Source organism: Triturus cristatus, chromosome 9 (assembly GCF_964204655.1).
Source record: "Triturus cristatus chromosome 9, aTriCri1.1, whole genome shotgun sequence".
Lineage (NCBI taxonomy): Eukaryota > Metazoa > Chordata > Amphibia > Caudata > Salamandridae > Triturus > Triturus cristatus.
The window spans coordinates 230,559,571-230,576,762 of NC_140592.1; the positions used below are offsets into that span (position 1 = coordinate 230,559,571).

At 46.2% G+C, this 17,192-nt stretch overlaps 1 protein-coding gene across 1 annotated transcript in view; it reads right to left on the reverse strand.

The window, feature by feature from the left end:
* DNAH1 (dynein axonemal heavy chain 1) overlaps positions 1-17,192 on the reverse strand; it is a 1,256,292-nt gene that overhangs the window by 191,963 nt on the left and 1,047,137 nt on the right. Inside the window, exons 63-67 of the mRNA XM_085624793.1 lie at positions 6,545-6,770; positions 6,194-6,389; positions 5,388-5,539; positions 2,576-2,772; positions 1,779-1,923 (exon numbers count right to left, since the gene is read on the reverse strand). Coding sequence (XP_085480919.1) covers positions 1,779-1,923; positions 2,576-2,772; positions 5,388-5,539; positions 6,194-6,389; positions 6,545-6,770 — 916 coding nt within the window. The remainder of the gene's footprint in view (positions 1-1,778; positions 1,924-2,575; positions 2,773-5,387; positions 5,540-6,193; positions 6,390-6,544; positions 6,771-17,192) is intronic.

Genomic DNA, 17,192 nt, shown 5'->3' on the forward strand with positions numbered 1-17,192 from the left:
GTTTCAGGCATCTAGTTCTTTTTAACATCTTCCTGCTCCACCTCATTGGAAGGCACTGACTTGTTGCATCCGTTCAAGGGACTCTTAGACTTTGGGAAGACTATTTGTTTGATGAGTTTTCTCTTTTTTACCTTTTTGGACTAAGTGGGCTTAATTGAAAGTTTTGATTGTTACCTTTTCATCCTTGAACGGTTAATTTGTATATACATTACTTCTACTTTCACTCTCAATCTGTCAGTGGTATTGAGTTATCACATTCAAATCTGTATTTTCAACTTTATATGCACTCTATGTTGTTTATTTCTCACTATTGATTCTTGCATGTGCCAACAATTCTCACATAGTTATTTCTTGAACACATCCAAGCTTCCAAATGTGAGATCAGAGGACAGCTCAAGGAATATTTGGCTCATATATTTTTGTAAATACCAAGACTTGTGTTGCACAGACAGTGTGTGGTAAACATCTAGCTACTCTTTCACCTCAACCCTATCCATGGGGATTTTGCCTTCAGTGCAGCCACCAGTGCGGCAGCTCCACTGAAGGCACTGAACTCTGCTGAGAAGTCACCAACGTTTTTTCACTTGCTGAAAAAAAGTGGTGTGTTGCGTTCCAACACAATGATAGCAATGTTTCTAGACATACAGGAAGTCTTCTAGATGTGTGTCGGAACAATGAGTTTTTTCTTTCCAGGAGCCGCCATGTAGGTCATGGCGGACTTTGCCCAGAAAACATGCATTGGTCACCCACCAATGCATTTGGCAGATGTTGGCACCAATCTGGCAGCCCACTAGTGAACGAACCAGCAGGTCAAGGCATTACATAGTTGGAGTGACCTGAGGCTTTGCCAATGAAAAACCAAGCACTTCCCCTGACTATAAATGGGGTGGGGGAACCAGACATTTAGGGGTTCAGAAGCACTACCGATTTATGGTTGTGTGCCCAGTCCGCCAAACTTCAAATGACTCAAAGTACTTTTTTCTCTCTTGTTTACTCTCACAATATATATATTAAACATTCAGAGTTTTATCCGGGAACCCACTGGAGGGCCATAAACGCATGCCGAATTGACATCAAGGAAACAAACCAACAGGAGGGTATAAAATCCAAAAGTGTACTACATTTCCCAGCAGACACTGTTTTGAACTCGATCATGGAGGCACACTTGGGGCCAATCGAAATTGTAATAAATAGCGAGGGAAATGTGGCCGCAATTAACTGTTTTCCTGATATGTGGCCTCTGATGAGAAGCGACAGTGCTTCGAAACGCGTAAAGCCAAGGGATGAAGCATCGGGATGGAAAGCTGTATGTTTCTAAATAAAAGTTTTGGAAACCGACCTGCGAGTGGTGTGCGGCCTCATATCTGAGCACTCTGGATATATATATATATATATATATATATATATATATATATATATATATATATATATATATATATATATATATATATATAACATTTCTTTCTTTCTATGCATGTTTGTAGCCTCCTTTATCTTCTATTCCCCACACATCCTGCTTTATGATGCTCTAATTACACCTAGTTCTGGTCGCCCACAGTATTCAGTCCCTCAATCCTCTTCCTAATCCCCCTCTCCACTATTTATATCCATCTGTGTCTCATGATAATTCATCCTTTCAAAATTAACACTACTTATATAAATGAAGATACAAAGAAAATCTACCTGCCTCTCATGATGACTCAACCTAGCATTAACATGCTATGAATGCACATGTACAAATAATACATTCTGCCACACAGTTCAACTGCTTGAATTACCTGTGGCTCAATGAATCTCTGTCCCAAGTTGGATGCGACAAAGTCCTGCATGGCATTGGTAACCTTATCCCCTCGTAGGCAACGGAGAACCAAAAGCTTCTGGAAGGCATCAAGTTTATTGTTCCAGTCACCAGGCAGAGGCTCCCTGAAAGAAAATTACAGCGTCACTAACACAAATTCCAGTGATCATGTTAATTCAGATTATCCCAAACTATGTTCCCAATCCAAACATTGTAAGTTATTACAGAGGCTCTGGCCTAGCCTCCACACCAGTGTACCAAATCGCCAAATAAAACAAAGGTTGCAAGTTGATATTAAACAAGTAGGTTACTGGGTGATCAATTTTCCCAATCAGTTTAATGATAGCATGCTTTGCAAAAAGAATACAAGACAATTTTTGAAGTCTAGTCTCAGTGGTAATTTACAGGGCACTTACAGCACTATTGGCATCGGTCTTAGATGTGGGAAGCAGTGCATGAGTATGATTAGTGTAACTCAAATCTTATTGATCTATACAGTTTTTTGGAGATGCACAAAGGCACTTTATGCTATCTTAAAGGGATTCATTGACGCAATCCTGTGAAGTTTCGTCTACACTCAACTATGTTCAACAAAATTGTAGATCATTTTGTGTTACTTTGGAGAATTTTCCCTATGTTAGTTGGAGGTAACTTTCAATTAGGGCTTAAGCCATTTCAGAGATGCTTACTTGCACGGTTTTGTTTTTGAGAGACTCCCGCAGGGGTCCTCTTCAAATAATTTCTTGGATGATTTTGAAATTTCTCTTCAGGACTGACCTGTGAGGTTCAGCACTGTCAAAGATTTCCTTGAAGCCGGTCAAATGAAGCACAAAATGGCGAACAAAGCCTGAGAAGTTCTTCAGGTTTTCCAGGGCCAGGATATCACGCCATGCTCTCTCGCTTAACCACTGTGGTGCCGGGTTTTCCTGAATGGTTTCAATTGTTCCCCCAGAGAGCAGATAGCGCCACTCATCCTAAAAATCCAAACACAGAGCCATGGTGTGAGATTTGAACATAAAGAAGAAATTACTTTGCACGATAAGAAAGGAAACCTGAAAGAACTGAGAACAATAGGTAAATGCCACATAATCTTGGAGGAATGCAAGGAAAGTTTGGGTAGGTGCAATGATTTTTTCCAGTTTTTGGGCAGCCACCAATAGTGAGTCCTGGAGTAAGGCTAAACATGGCATCTCTATGTGAAAGGCAGGCTGATGTAACAAGGTATTCTGAATCAATAAGGATTGGTTTTGCATCTAGTGGGATGACTGGATACCCAGCTGTAGGAGTGCCTGTGATGTGCATAAATTAAGTAGAATTACAGAGAATCTGTAGTGTGTGAGGAACTTGCAATGGTACTACCAGCTGGGTAGCCCTGCAGTGCCTTGGCTCTGCAACCCCAGTATAGAGGGTAAATTGAAGAACATCTCCCTTCTGAGTACTCTGAACCTGAATACGATCCCTTGGAGGACAACCAGACACCAAGGGATCAAAGAGCTGTACTGACAACAGGCCTACGTCAACAGTGGGCCGATTACCCAGGGGCATTCTGTACCAGCAGCCTATTTTCAAGGGACACAAGATGCAGAAGATGGTTGGAGGAACATGACCCTGATGACATCTAGTTAGCCAAAAAAGGAGAATGTTCTGTGGGACTCTACTGACAAGGGATTCCAAGAGCTATAAAAAGATCATGCGCACTGGTTCCCTATTGCAGCACAGAGGAGATTCATTGTCTTGTGAGCATCATCTTACTGTGAAACTTGCCACCTGAATTCCCATCCTGCTATAAGAACAACTATAGGAAAGAGCATAGGAAAGAACAAGGAATTCTCAAAAATAAACCTTGTATACTGTCGCAGTAATGACAAGGATCTGAGCCACAACTGATCTTCCCTACATCCATCTCAAGTAAGCCAGCTGACATTCCGTTCTGGTGCGGCCAAACACCAATACACTGAGTATCATCAAGACATGATCAAAGTAAAGCAACTTGGGCTATCAGAAAAAACATGTACGATGACCTCCTGTCACGGCACAACAACTTATTATTGAGAAAAAAATCCAATATATTTCAACAATGAGAATCCTTCATGTCAATAGAATGCTCGAAACAGCAATGGCAAGGTAAAGATCTACAACTTAATCTGTGTCTTTTTCAAGTTAGTCAACTGACACCCAGCCTGGCATTATGAAACAGCATACAACAAGTGATCAAGAACTACCCAAAATTAATCTACGAGGCAGGCAGCAGAAACACATGAGCTAACGTAATCAGCAGAGGGACACCTAAAAAATAATTCTGTTATACGGTCAACATGCCAGTCTCCCTCCCGTAACAATGCTGAGAAACGTTTGTGACTTGCATGTCCAAAAAACAATCCAAGAATACCATCTATCACCATGCTTCGGTAAAACCCAGAACGACAACCAGATAAAAACATTTAGCATACCCAAGAGTATCATAAATATAAATACACAAGCAGGTTTTACTGACCAGACAACCCCTCCCACGTGACCAACTGGTCTCTCATAAGAACAAAATCCCTTAAATACATGCTGATCGATGCAAGATCTACATGAAAGAATAAACATCACCCACATGACCTAATCTGGGTCATGTAACCAGACTGGCTATCCATAACTGAAACATGGCCAGCAGAAGATGCACTTCTCTACCCAACAGAACACTTGAACATAAATGTAGGAAAAACCTAGACCAAGCAGCCACAATCAATACATTCGTCAAGTTCACATCTATTCAGCAAACATACATGCTGGTCCGTCTGTGAACGCTCACACAGTTAGGGTGCCACTATGCAACACTAGTGGCAGTTAAGGGCTATACAAGTGTCAGATAACATAACATAAGCTTGATTGGTGAGCAAGGGCGTAGGTGAAATCTCACTTCACTGACAAGGGGTTAGGCCTGTGCCCGAGTTAGCCTCAATTAAGTCACAAAGTCTCAAGTTTCCAGATAGATTCTCAAGCATGCCACCTCATGGAGGACTCTTATGGTTACTAGGAAGATGGACTTCACACCAGCACACAATTCCATGCAGCCTTTCTGCAGCCTACGACCCCAGAACAAGTATTAGACCCTTTTTGGGTTACAGCCAGGGAGGGCAGTGTCCCTGAAAATTGATGAAGGAGACCAAGAATGGAGAGTGAAAACTCATTTGTCTGAGTGAGCCACAAGTTCCAGTACAGATAAAGTCAATAATATTTGTTCTCTCTGTCAGATTTGTTTATGTGTAACCTAACTATGCTGGGTAGCGCTGACTCTTTAAATTGTTGTATGGCACCCATCCTGCTGAATAAGAGTCCTTATTGGAGCTGAACATATAATATTTATTAATGGTTCTTGGACCCTGATAACTAGGTGCATCAGTAGGTTATATGTTATGATGACTGCGAGAGATTAGAATGACGTCAAAATAATTCTTCATTCTGGTCTAGGATGTTTGCCTACTCTTGCCCATGTTAGCGCCAATCTAAGCTTATTGCCGGAAAGGGGTGGGGGTCATATATAAAAAACCAGGGCAACATTGTGATGAGCTTAATAAAAGTATCTGTATGGGTATCTCCTCACCAGGTCGATCTTGCCCTGGTTCATCATGATCCGAATGCAGAGTAGGAAAGCAAACATTAGTTTGTGTTTCTCAAACAGGCTTCGGCAGACATTGCTGTACAGACTGAATGTAAAGTATTTGTTGATATTTTCAATGCGATGCTCCACCGTTTCTGAAACAGAAAATCAAGTGTTAGTGATACAGCATTTGGGCTGATGAGACAGCACTTGCTTATAAGAAATACAAAATTAATTTCAGGTAAACAAGGACAAACCATTAGATTTGAGAGCTAAGGTTTGTTTTTACCAAGGGAAATATGGTCATAGCATTTTCCTGTTCACTTTGAGATACCCTTGTTTTTAAGGAGTGAATGTTATTGCAGCCACTGTTAAAACTAAAGGGCCATCATAGGAGGCGTATTCCTTGTTATACTAGTTGTGATGTTTTGGTTTTGTTGGAAATGATACAGCTCTTATACAGCAAGACCCACCAAATAAGGTACATGGATTATATATGAGAGGAAGGGAGTTAATACTTCTCTCTATTCAAGCATATCTTTTGCCCTTTAATTCCTTACTTTTATAGGAGGGAGTCAAGTTGTACAAAATAGGCAAGAAAATCTGCACAGTATGTTTCTTGTATATTGTTTCACCCAGTGTTCCATGGGTCTCATCTATTTAACTTCAGACTAATTTGGCATCTGAACTATCACATTATTCAGTCAGGTAAAGGGATGCCAGGTCCTCGACAGGCAGGTAGACCAGAAACTCCTATGCATTGAATATGTGCTCATTAAACTCTAAGTCATACATAATGTCTGATGTACCTGCTCTTTCAGAGTTCATAATACCAGACATGAAGATGCTTAGGAACCATGACAATGAGTATTGGTACATCGGGTCAACATTTGAGAGATCAGAAACGCAGAAGAAGAGGATCTGGGTGCGAACAGCCACAGGTACATATTCAAGGCGGGTGGCGTCAATATCTTTCTCAGTCTGCTCAGCCACACGCACTTTGGCCTGTGATAAACATCAAGAGAGACAAAACAAAATAACATTAATGAGCAACATATAACATGCCTAAGGACAGACAGTGGTGGAGAAACAAGGCTGATATGTAAATTCCAAGATAGATGTTTTATGAAGGTAAATTAGAAGGGAAACACGTCACTGACCTTGATCTCACCCGCTTTCTGCTTTGAAGCCTCAAGCACTTTGATGAGTTCTTCATCATCTACTGGGTTACCCTCTGAGGAACTGAGTCTAAAAAGTATTTGGTCCTCAATCTCTTTCAGTTCCTGTCGCATTTTGGCATTGCTGATTATCAGCTGGTTTTTGGCTTCCTCTAGGTCTGGACGTTCCTCTGCCACAACTTTACCTAGGAGTTGATCTTCCAGGCCACTGTTAGAACAAGTATTAAGATCACTTATCATTGCATTTAAACAAAATACTCACTGTAATCATTCCAAAACAACCTAAAACTACTTTAAATTATCTAAATTGTTACACTTGCCCCTCACTTGTTCATCAGAAACTCTTTCAGGTCAAACTGCCCCTTGACCTCTACAAATGTCTGGCATAATTTCACAATCAATACAGTCAATATAAACCTATATGAAGACTCATGTACAAAGTTAAATCCTTGTCTCACAAAGTCAATTGCCTAGACCTCTAGTCTTAGTCACACATTTTTACCCTCTGGCGATGTATATGTGGTTATGTTATGTTATGTTATGTTAGTGCTATTTGTATTGCGCACGGCTGCTCCAGCGAAGGAGCGTCCCGGCGCACCGACAAGGTGGCGAACACAACACAACTGGGGAACAGAAATAATTATTAAGAAATTGGGGAGTGAAGGATTTAACAAAGCTCAGAAAATAAATGAGTTTTAGCGGCCTTGCGGAAGGAGAGCAGGTCACCAAAGGTCCGGAGTTTCAAAGGGAGAGCGTTCCAGAGTGCGGCTGCCCGCACCTTAAAAGAGCGACCCCCCACCCGACTGAGTTTGAACCGAGGGGCTACCGCTAATTCTTGGTCTAGCGAGCGCAGAGTGCGGCCCGGGATGTAAGGGCGCAAGAGTTGGTGCAGTAAGGGAGGTGATAGGCCCTTCAGAATTTTGAAGGAAAGGCACAAAACTTTAAAGTGGATCCGCTGCCTAACGGGTAACCAATGCAAGGCTCGCAAAGATTGACCGGCCGAGCAAAACCTAGGAAGACCTATGATCGCTCTGGCCGCAGCGTTCTGCACTCTTTGAAGTCGGGTTAACTCAGCCTGGTTTAATCCTATAAAAAGGGAGCTGGCATAGTCCAACCGTGCCAAAACCGTTGCTTGCACCACCAATTGACGAGTTGCGGCATCGAAGTATTTAAGGGCAGGGCGCAGATTGCGCAGGATGCCGAAGCAGCAAGCCGCCGTCCTTTTGGTGTGGCCAACAAAGTTGAGGGAAGGGTCCAGCCAAACACCAAGATTTTTGATCTCCGCAACCGGAGTGGGGGTCGGCCCCAGCTCAGAGGGCCACCAGGTATCTCCCCATAGGTCCGTCCGCTTCCCAAAGATCATCACCTCCGTTTTTTTTGCGTTTAGTTGGAGACAGTTGGACGTCATCCAACCAGCCACCGCCCTGAGTCCTTCTCTGAATCTTGGGGCATCCACCCCAGAGTCCCCGCTGATCGTGACCGCTAGCTGGGTGTCATCTGCGTACGACACCATGGTCATACCACAGAGCTTCACAACCTCAGCCAGCGGCCTCACGTAGATGTTAAACAACGTGGGGCTCAGCGAGGAACCCTGTGGGACCCCAAGAGACAGAGGATGGCATTTGGACTGGTAGGGCGGGGACGCCACACAGAAGGAACGATCCCTGAGAAACGAACGGAACCACTGGTGTGCAGTGCCGATAACCCCTATCTCCTCAAGACGTTGCAGGAGAATGTCATGGGAGACCGTGTCAAAGGCGGCGCTTAGGTCTAACAAAACAAGCGCCGCCGTTTGACCTGCATCCAGAACTACCCGAAGGTGCTCGACCATAGATAACAGTGCTGTCTCCGTACTGTGGCCAGCCCGAAAACCATTCTGGGTGTCGTCCAGAATGTTGGCACGCAACAGATGACCAGAGAGGGCGGTGTTGACATGCGCCTCCGCGAGTTTGGCTGGCCACGGGAGAAGTGAAATCGGGCGGTAGTTCTCCGATTTTGTAGGGTCGAGAGATGGTTTTTTCAAAATGGGCATTACTACCGCATGCTTCCATTTCAAAGGCACTTGGCCTGATGATAGCGACGTGTTGATTAAGTCGCAAACCGGGCGAGCAAAAACCTGGTCTCTGAACATAGGTGGCTTGAGCGGGTCGTCCGGCGACCCCGACTTAACTCGGAGAGCCAAGGCCGTGTAAGACTCCAAAGAGAGAGAGGGGAGAGAGTCTAGCACCACCTGATCCAACCGGATGGGAGGCCCCATACTGGTTTGTGCAGTGGAGGAGGGGAAGGCCCTATATATGGTCTGGACCTTCTCCAGAAAGAAAGCCGCCAGCGCTTCACAATGAGTATTGGAGCTGATGGAGTTACCGGCCGGCTTCCTTGCCACTAGGTCTTTAAGGGCCTTAAAGATGGTTTTAACAGGATTCCCACTATTGCGAAACTCCAGAGCGTAGTATTCAGCCCGGGTTCTACAAACCGCGCGGTGATAAGACTTGACCGCAGCCATATACAGGGTTTTTTTGCTGCTGTCATACCTCTTCCTCCAGTCTCTCTCTGCACGTCTGCAGACACTTTTCAGAGCCCTCAGATTGCCATCATACCAGGGACTGGGGGCGCGGGAGCCACACTTACTGAAAACCATCGGGATAAGGGAGTCGAGGGCCCTGGTTACCCATCCGCAGAAATGGTCATAACCAGACTCCACGTTCTCCACTGCACCCAGTGGGTCGTCAGTGAGAAGGCGGTGGAGATCTTCCGCCTTTAATTTGCTCCAGCGCCGTCTGGGCATGGCTCGCAGTGGCACCTTAAGTGGGGCTTCATCAAGACTACAGTGAATGGTCACGAGTGAGTGGTCTGACCAGGTCAGGGGGAGGGGGGGGGCCACTGTAACCCCTTCTAAGTTAGAAAAAAAGGGGTCCAGAGTGTGGCCACCACTATGAGTGGGGTCCGAGACCAGCTGGAACAATTGAAGGGCCTCAAGGTCCGCCACCATCCCTCCCACAGAAGAAAGACACAAAGTGTCAAAATGGAGATTCAAATCACCAATGATAGAGAAATTGGCAGACCCTACTGCTAGTGAACTAACCGCCTCAGGGAGAGCCTCTCGAAATGCCACTGAGCTACCAGGTGGACGGTAAATCAGCAATCCTGACAAGGTAAAATGCGGAGTAACCGCAACCTTGAACAGGGCGCTTTCGCAGCCCGTGATGTTCTGCACACTCCAGGCGCAAGAGTAGCACGATTTAACAGCAAGAGCGACGCCACCCCCTCTCGAAGAGCGGTTGAGCGTGTAGATGGAATACTCAAAGGGGAACGCCAGATTCAATACCGTAGAATCGGTGTCTTGCAGCCATGTCTCTGTCAGACAAAAGATGTCAGGGGGGTCATTGTCCACAAGATCAGCAATATCCTGATAATGCTTGACCGCCGATCTGACGTTTAAATTCCAGATGGTGAGATGTCGCGAAGAGACCTTACTGCTTATGGCAGGCTGCACTATACAAGACCCCAAACAGGAAGGGGCTTCGAGTAGCCAGCCGCCACAAGCACAGCGATGGGGGCCACACAAAGGGTCAACGCGGACTTCGGCGCAGGGAGGCAGACAGGTATTAAATGCCAGGAGACTATCCCTGGTATACATAAGCATGGTTAGAGATGCACCTGATGTAAATATCGCCGCGAAGCCAGCGCAACCGAGCGCGGACGGGCGCAGACGGGCAGGACTCAGGCACGACTCCGGCCACGCGAGGACGCGCCCGCTGCGCGATCCCGCTGCGCTAGGGGAAGAGCCCTAAATAGGTGTTCCCAGGCGTCACATGTGCATTCAAGCGCTGTCAGGTGGAAAAGCCTCACTCCACTCACCCCACTCCAAGATGTCCGCCAAAAACGAACCAGGCACCCACCCCAGGACCAGACCCGCCAAAACGGCGGTGAAGGGGCACAATTTAAGGTGCAGGTAAGGGGCAATTAAAAAAAGGTCAAAATGACCAAAACAAACAAAAAGAATATATAACGTTTTTAAAACAGCAGTTTTACTGCAAAAACGCGCAAGCGCTCTCGCAGCAGCAGCTACCTTGTCAGGGGCTGAAAGCAGGAGGGACTCGCCCTAAATAGGTGTTCCCAGGCGTCACATGTGCATTCAAGCGCTGTCAGGTGGAAAAGCCTCACTCCACTCACCCCACTCCAAGATGTCCGCCAAAAACGAACCAGGCACCCACCCCAGGACCAGACCCGCCAAAACGGCGGTGAAGGGGCACAATTTAAGGTGCAGGTAAGGGGCAATTAAAAAAAGGTCAAAATGACCAAAACAAACAAAAAGAATATATAACGTTTTTAAAACAGCAGTTTTACTGCAAAAACGCGCAAGCGCTCTCGCAGCAGCAGCTACCTTGTCAGGGGCTGAAAGCAGGAGGGACTCGCCCTAAATAGGTGTTCCCAGGCGTCACATGTGCATTCAAGCGCTGTCAGGTGGAAAAGCCTCACTCCACTCACCCCACTCCAAGATGTCCGCCAAAAACGAACCAGGCACCCACCCCAGGACCAGACCCGCCAAAACGGCGGTGAAGGGGCACAATTTAAGGTGCAGGTAAGGGGCAATTAAAAAAAGGTCAAAATGACCAAAACAAACAAAAAGAATATATAACGTTTTTAAAACAGCAGTTTTACTGCAAAAACGCGCAAGCGCTCTCGCAGCAGCAGCTACCTTGTCAGGGGCTGAAAGCAGGAGGGACTCGCCCTAAATAGGTGTTCCCAGGCGTCACATGTGCATTCAAGCGCTGTCAGGTGGAAAAGCCTCACTCCACTCACCCCACTCCAAGATGTCCGCCAAAAACGAACCAGGCACCCACCCCAGGACCAGACCCGCCAAAACGGCGGTGAAGGGGCACAATTTAAGGTGCAGGTAAGGGGCAATTAAAAAAAGGTCAAAATGACCAAAACAAACAAAAAGAATATATAACGTTTTTAAAACAGCAGTTTTACTGCAAAAACGCGCAAGCGCTCTCGCAGCAGCAGCTACCTTGGTTCAACGTCACATATTTAACAGTGCATGCCACACATATTTTAAATAGGTGCATAAATTCTGAGTTGGTCATTCTACTATGCTGGATCATGTGGTCAGATTAGATGAGCAAATGTGTGATTGGGGTAATCAAAGTGGCATGCAGCAGTTTCTCATTTTCTCCACGTAAAATGTTGCATAGAAAAACTACAATGTTCTTACATCGTTCTGGTACTTGTCAGGTTCGGTAGACCACTGCACAGGCACTTGTTACACCATATACTCATTTGGGTCAGATAAGTACATGTAAGAAGCATGGAAGTTGGGCCGCAAATTAAATGTAGGTATATATGTGAGATTATGTAGTGCAAATGTGACTGAAAAGAAACAGAGCACTTTACTTAGCAAATGGTAGGGGACTGACACTGAGGGAGAGGGGGATAATATTAGATTATGTACAATAGGGAGGAAAGTTGCTGCCTCATCCTATGCACTAACTATGGTTTCATTACGACCTGCTTCACCCCACACAACATGCCTCTACCGTCTTTCCAGTATCATATGTTCTTTCTACATTTAAAGTCAGAAATATTTGCATTCATAGGACTGCTATCACCAATATTAAAACTCCAGATACCATAATAGCCCTTCTACAATCCACACAGATGTGTGTCAAATTATAGTGGTCACTGGGACTAGAGCCCTTCTGTTAGCCAAATGATAAATCCTTGAAGAACACGTAATTTACTTTCAGTAACAGCTTATCTGGTAGAGGCTCTATCTAGCGGCAGATCCCTTACCTTAGAATATTTACAAGGCATCAAACTGGATCTGGAAGTTTCTAGTAGTGCCCTGCACACCATTAGGTAGCATCGGCTAGCTCCGCATCGGCTGCACTGGAAATGGTGTACGCAGTACCTATATAGGTTCCACCTTGGCACACTGATGTCAGTTTCTTTCACAACTTTCCATGCCAGGAGCGTGGAGCCTCGATCAAGACTGACAACCGGTGTGAAAATTCTAAGGCCCTTAGCAAGGTGACTCTTACACCTTAATCAGATCGCAGAGCAGGCAGGATGGGAGGGCGGGTAAAGAATCTGCGGCTAGATAGATTCTCTACCAGATAAGGTGTTACCGAAGGTAAGTAACTTGTTCATCTGATTGTGACTTCTAGCCATAGATTCCTTACCTTAGAATAGATATCCAAACAATGCCTCCCGGAGGTGAGTCTGAGAAGAAGATTTAAACCAGAAAGTCTGATTGGGAGAAATGCCCGTCACAATGGACCTGACTCTCAAAGTAGTAGTGCTTGGTAAATGTGTGAAGAGATACTTTGCTGACTGACAGATGTCCAGGACAGGGACCCCGTGGGCTAATGCAGTGGTCACAGCCTTGGCTCTGATGGAATGAGCACACAAGCCCTCAGGGGGTTGCTTCTTGGACAATGCATAGCAAATCTCAATGCAGAGTACTATTCACCTTGAGATGGTCCATTTCTGCACAGCCTTCCCTTTCTTGGCTCCTACGTACCACCTGAAAAGTTGATCGTCCACACAGAACGCTTTTACTCTTTTGTGCATCAAGATAGAACGACACAGCTCTTTTTGGATCCAGCCAGTAAAGTTTCTCCTCTTCTTTGGAAGGGTCAGGCAGAGCAAAGAAGGTAGGCCGGGTGATGTCTGGCTTACTTGAAAAGGGAAAAACAACAAAAAATCCTTGGGTCTGAGTTATCTGAAAGAAGAGGACACACACACACACAAAAAGGCACTACCAATAGCCGCAGGTGCACTGTTTTTTAATCCTGACAGCAAGATCTTCCAAATAAATTAGACGTTAGGTTCTCTTTAGCCAGTTTTATCATCACTTCACCCACGGTAATTCTTTCTTTGCGCTGCGTTCTCACTCACACTATAGGTCTCATTTGGAGGATTTAGTAGATCCAGTTAGAGCAGTTGAAAAACATACCTGAGCTCCTCCCTCTCAGAGAGGGGGTCGTAGCCCTCAGAGGAACTAGGTTTTTCCTCTGGGAGGAGAATCCCAAATGATGAAGCATGCCACCGTAGGTGGGTATGGGATTTCATCCTAAAGGGATTTTATCCCCCAGCTAGGCCGCTTGGGTTATTGGTAATGCCATTTTGTGTGTGTGTCCTCTTATTTCAGATAACTCAGACCCAAGGATTTTTTGTTGTTTTTCATTGATAGATTGGGGATGTAATCCTTTGCAGGTCTCTAAAAAATTTCCCAACGACCCTCCCTTCATTATATTTGTCCATTACTTGAAAAGGGGCTGCAGCCTCCAGAAGGAAGGAATACCAGCTTCTCTTTAGAAAAGGTGGTGTAGGAAGGGTGTGCTGAGAGTGCCTGAGCCTCCATGCCAATTTAATAGCCACTAGAGAAGCAGTCTTGATGGTCAACCGAAGAGGGCAAATGTGCAGAGGCTCAAAGGGTGCAAACCTTAAAAAAGTCAGGACAGAATTTAAGTCCCACTGGGCATGATAAATGGCCTGTGAGGAAAAGAATGTTGCAAACCTACGAGGAACCTAGCTACAACAGGTAACTTAAACAAAGAAGGTTGGTCTGGCAATCGCACAAAATGCTGAACTGGCCGATAAATAACCTTTAACCATGCCCAAAGCAAAGCCCTACTGGGCTAAGGATAGATCAAAGAGAAGAACCTGAGAAGGGCTGTAAAAAGATGGTCGATGTACCTAGATGCACACCATGCTATCCATTTTTCACAGCTGCAGGAATATACTGATTTGGTGGAGGGATGCCAAGCTGGCAGAATAACATCACAGACCTCAAGAGGAAGGTCAAAAGCTGCCAACAGTCGCTGCACAATCTCCAAGCATGAAGGTAAAGACTGCGTAGTTTTGAGTGCAGAACTCTCCCTTGTTGCTGCGACAAGATCCTCTTGAAGAGGCAGCCTGATCGGGGGACCAATGTTCATGCTCAACAGCTTGGAATTCCAGGCTATCTGTGCCCAATATGGAGCCACAAGATTAACTTGGGCCTGGTTGTTCATGATCTACTTGAAAACACCAGGCAGTAGTGGTATTGGCGGAAAGACGGAGAGGCAGTCTACTCGACACAATGAGTCTCTGGGCAGTAGCCACCTTGGAAACGTGAGCGCACAAAATTGCGGACATTGCACGTTCTGAGAAGTGGTGAAAATATCTAACCAAGGCTCTCCCCACTCTTGAAAGAGACCTTGCACCACCTCCGGATCGAGATGCCATTCACCATCCGGTAGGCATCATCATCTATGTTTGTCTGCCCTGGAATTCAGACAGCCAGCATGGTGTTGAACCACCAGTCAAATGACCTGGTGTTCCAGCCATCTACAGAGATGCAGAGCCTCTTGACAAAGGGTCCACGACCCCATACCACCCTGTTTATTGCAGTACCACATGGCGGTGGTGTTGTCCGTTAACATTTGCATCAGCCTTCCTTTGATCGAAGGAAGAAAGGCTTTCAATGCCAAGAAGAACGCCAAAAGCTTCAATAGTTTGATGTAATGCCCAAACTCTGCCAGAGACCAGAGTTCTCTGATCTCCACCTCTTCCAGATGGCTGATTCATCCCAGTAGTGATGCATCTGTCAGTAGTTAGCTTAGATAGGGAGAGGGGTCTGCCACTGACCTAATCACGGTTCATCAGCCACCACTGCAGATCAGGACCATGTCGGAGAGATTACCCTGATACGGTGCCCACTGGGACTTCAGGTCCCACCACAGAGCCCGCATATGCCAACAGACATGTGTTACAATCCGAATGGAGGAGGCCATGAGACCCAGCAACCTCAGGGTCTTTGTCACCGAAATCCAGGAAAGAGGTTGAAACATTGGTATCATAGCCTAAATATCCTGAACTCCCCACTCTGGAGGATAGGCCTGAAACTGTACCATGTCCAGAACAGCTCAGATGAAAGGGAGTTTCTGAGAGGGACTCAGGTTTGACTTTGGCATGTTGACAGTCTCCCCAGATAGTGCAGGACCTTTGCCATAGTCTGGAGGTGGGAGACGACTGCCTGTGGCAAGACCGCCTTTAACAGTCAATCGTCGATAGGGGAAAGGCTGGAACCCCTGACCTCCGCAAATGAGCTGCACCACCCCCACCACAGTGAATAACAGAGGGGCCCTGGTAAGGATGAAGGGGAGCACGGCAAACTGAAAATGCTCTTAGCCCACAGTGAGCTGCAGGAAATGTGTGTGGGCAGGCAGGAAGTGGATGTGGAAATATGCGCCCTGCAAGTTCAGCGCTACCATCCAATCTCCTGGATCCAGGGTAGATTGTACTTGGGCTAGCTTGAAAATTTTGGATTTCTTCTATTTCAGACAGAGATTGAGAAGGAGCAGGTCCAGGGTAGAACAAAGACCTCTGTCCTTTTTGGGCACCAAAACGTAGCAGGAATACCAACCAAGACCTACTTTTGACGCCAGCACAGTCTCGATAGTTCTCTTGGCCAAGAGAGCCAGCACTTCCTGACAGAGCAGGGAGAGGTGGTCCTCCGTCAGCAGGTCGTATGTGGGCAACATGGGTGAGGGGTGGTCACAAAGGGAATGGTGCAGCCCCTTTGGATGATCTGTAAAACTTAATGGTCTGATGTTACTGACAGCCAGTGGTGCAGGTGATAGCGCATCCTACCCCCCATTGAATGCCCATGGTCGGAAGCCAAACTACTAAAGGGGTTTGGAGGCTGGGACTGTATGGACGTGATTGGAAGCCTCTTCCACGGCCATGAAGGGGCAAAAGGTAGACTTGTGTTGATAAAGGGCCATGGAGAAGCCCAAGTACCTGACTATAGCTCTGCTGCCCTTATTGTGATACAGTACAAAAGGGGGTGGTGATGGACGGAGTATCAGAACCAATCAAACACTCACACCCAGTCAACAGATCTGAGTTTGATCCATCACCGTTCTTTAGCCCACTCTGCCACCCCAGTTCAGGCATGGCCATATGCAAATCAGTCTGACCCTGTGCCTCAAGGGAACAGTCCAGCCCGAACTGCCAAGCCATGCCTTCCCTGGACCGGAAACAAGCTTCCTAGGACCGGTTTCTGGCATTTCAGCCGTCTTCAGCCAGGCTTGCTTGAGTCCAGTGGCAAAGTGAGCAAGGGACTCACGTCTGAGCATACCCTGCCAACTTATGGCGAACAAAGCAGTACAACCACCCCCTTTTGTACCTCTTTGTTCGCCATAAGTTGGCAGGGTATGCTCAGACGTTGAGTCCCTTGCTCACTTTGCCACTGGAATCAAGCAAGCCTGGCTGAAGACGGCTGAAATGCCAGAAACCGGTCCTAGGAAGCTTGTTTCCGGTCCAGGGAAGGCATGGCTTGGCAGTTCGGGCTGGACTGTTCCCATGAGGCACAGGGTCAGACTGATTTGCATATGGCCATGTCGGAACTGGGGTGGCAGAGTGGGCTAAAGAACGGTGATGGATCAAACCCAGATCTGTTGACTGGGTGTGAGTGTTTGATTGGTTCTGATACTCCGTCCATCACCACCCCCTTTTGTACCTCTTTGTTCGCCATAAGTTGGCAGGGTATGCTCAGACGTTGAGTCCCTTGCTCACTTTGCCACTGGAATCAAGGAAGCCTGGCTGAAGACGGCTGAAATGCCAGAAACTGGTCCTA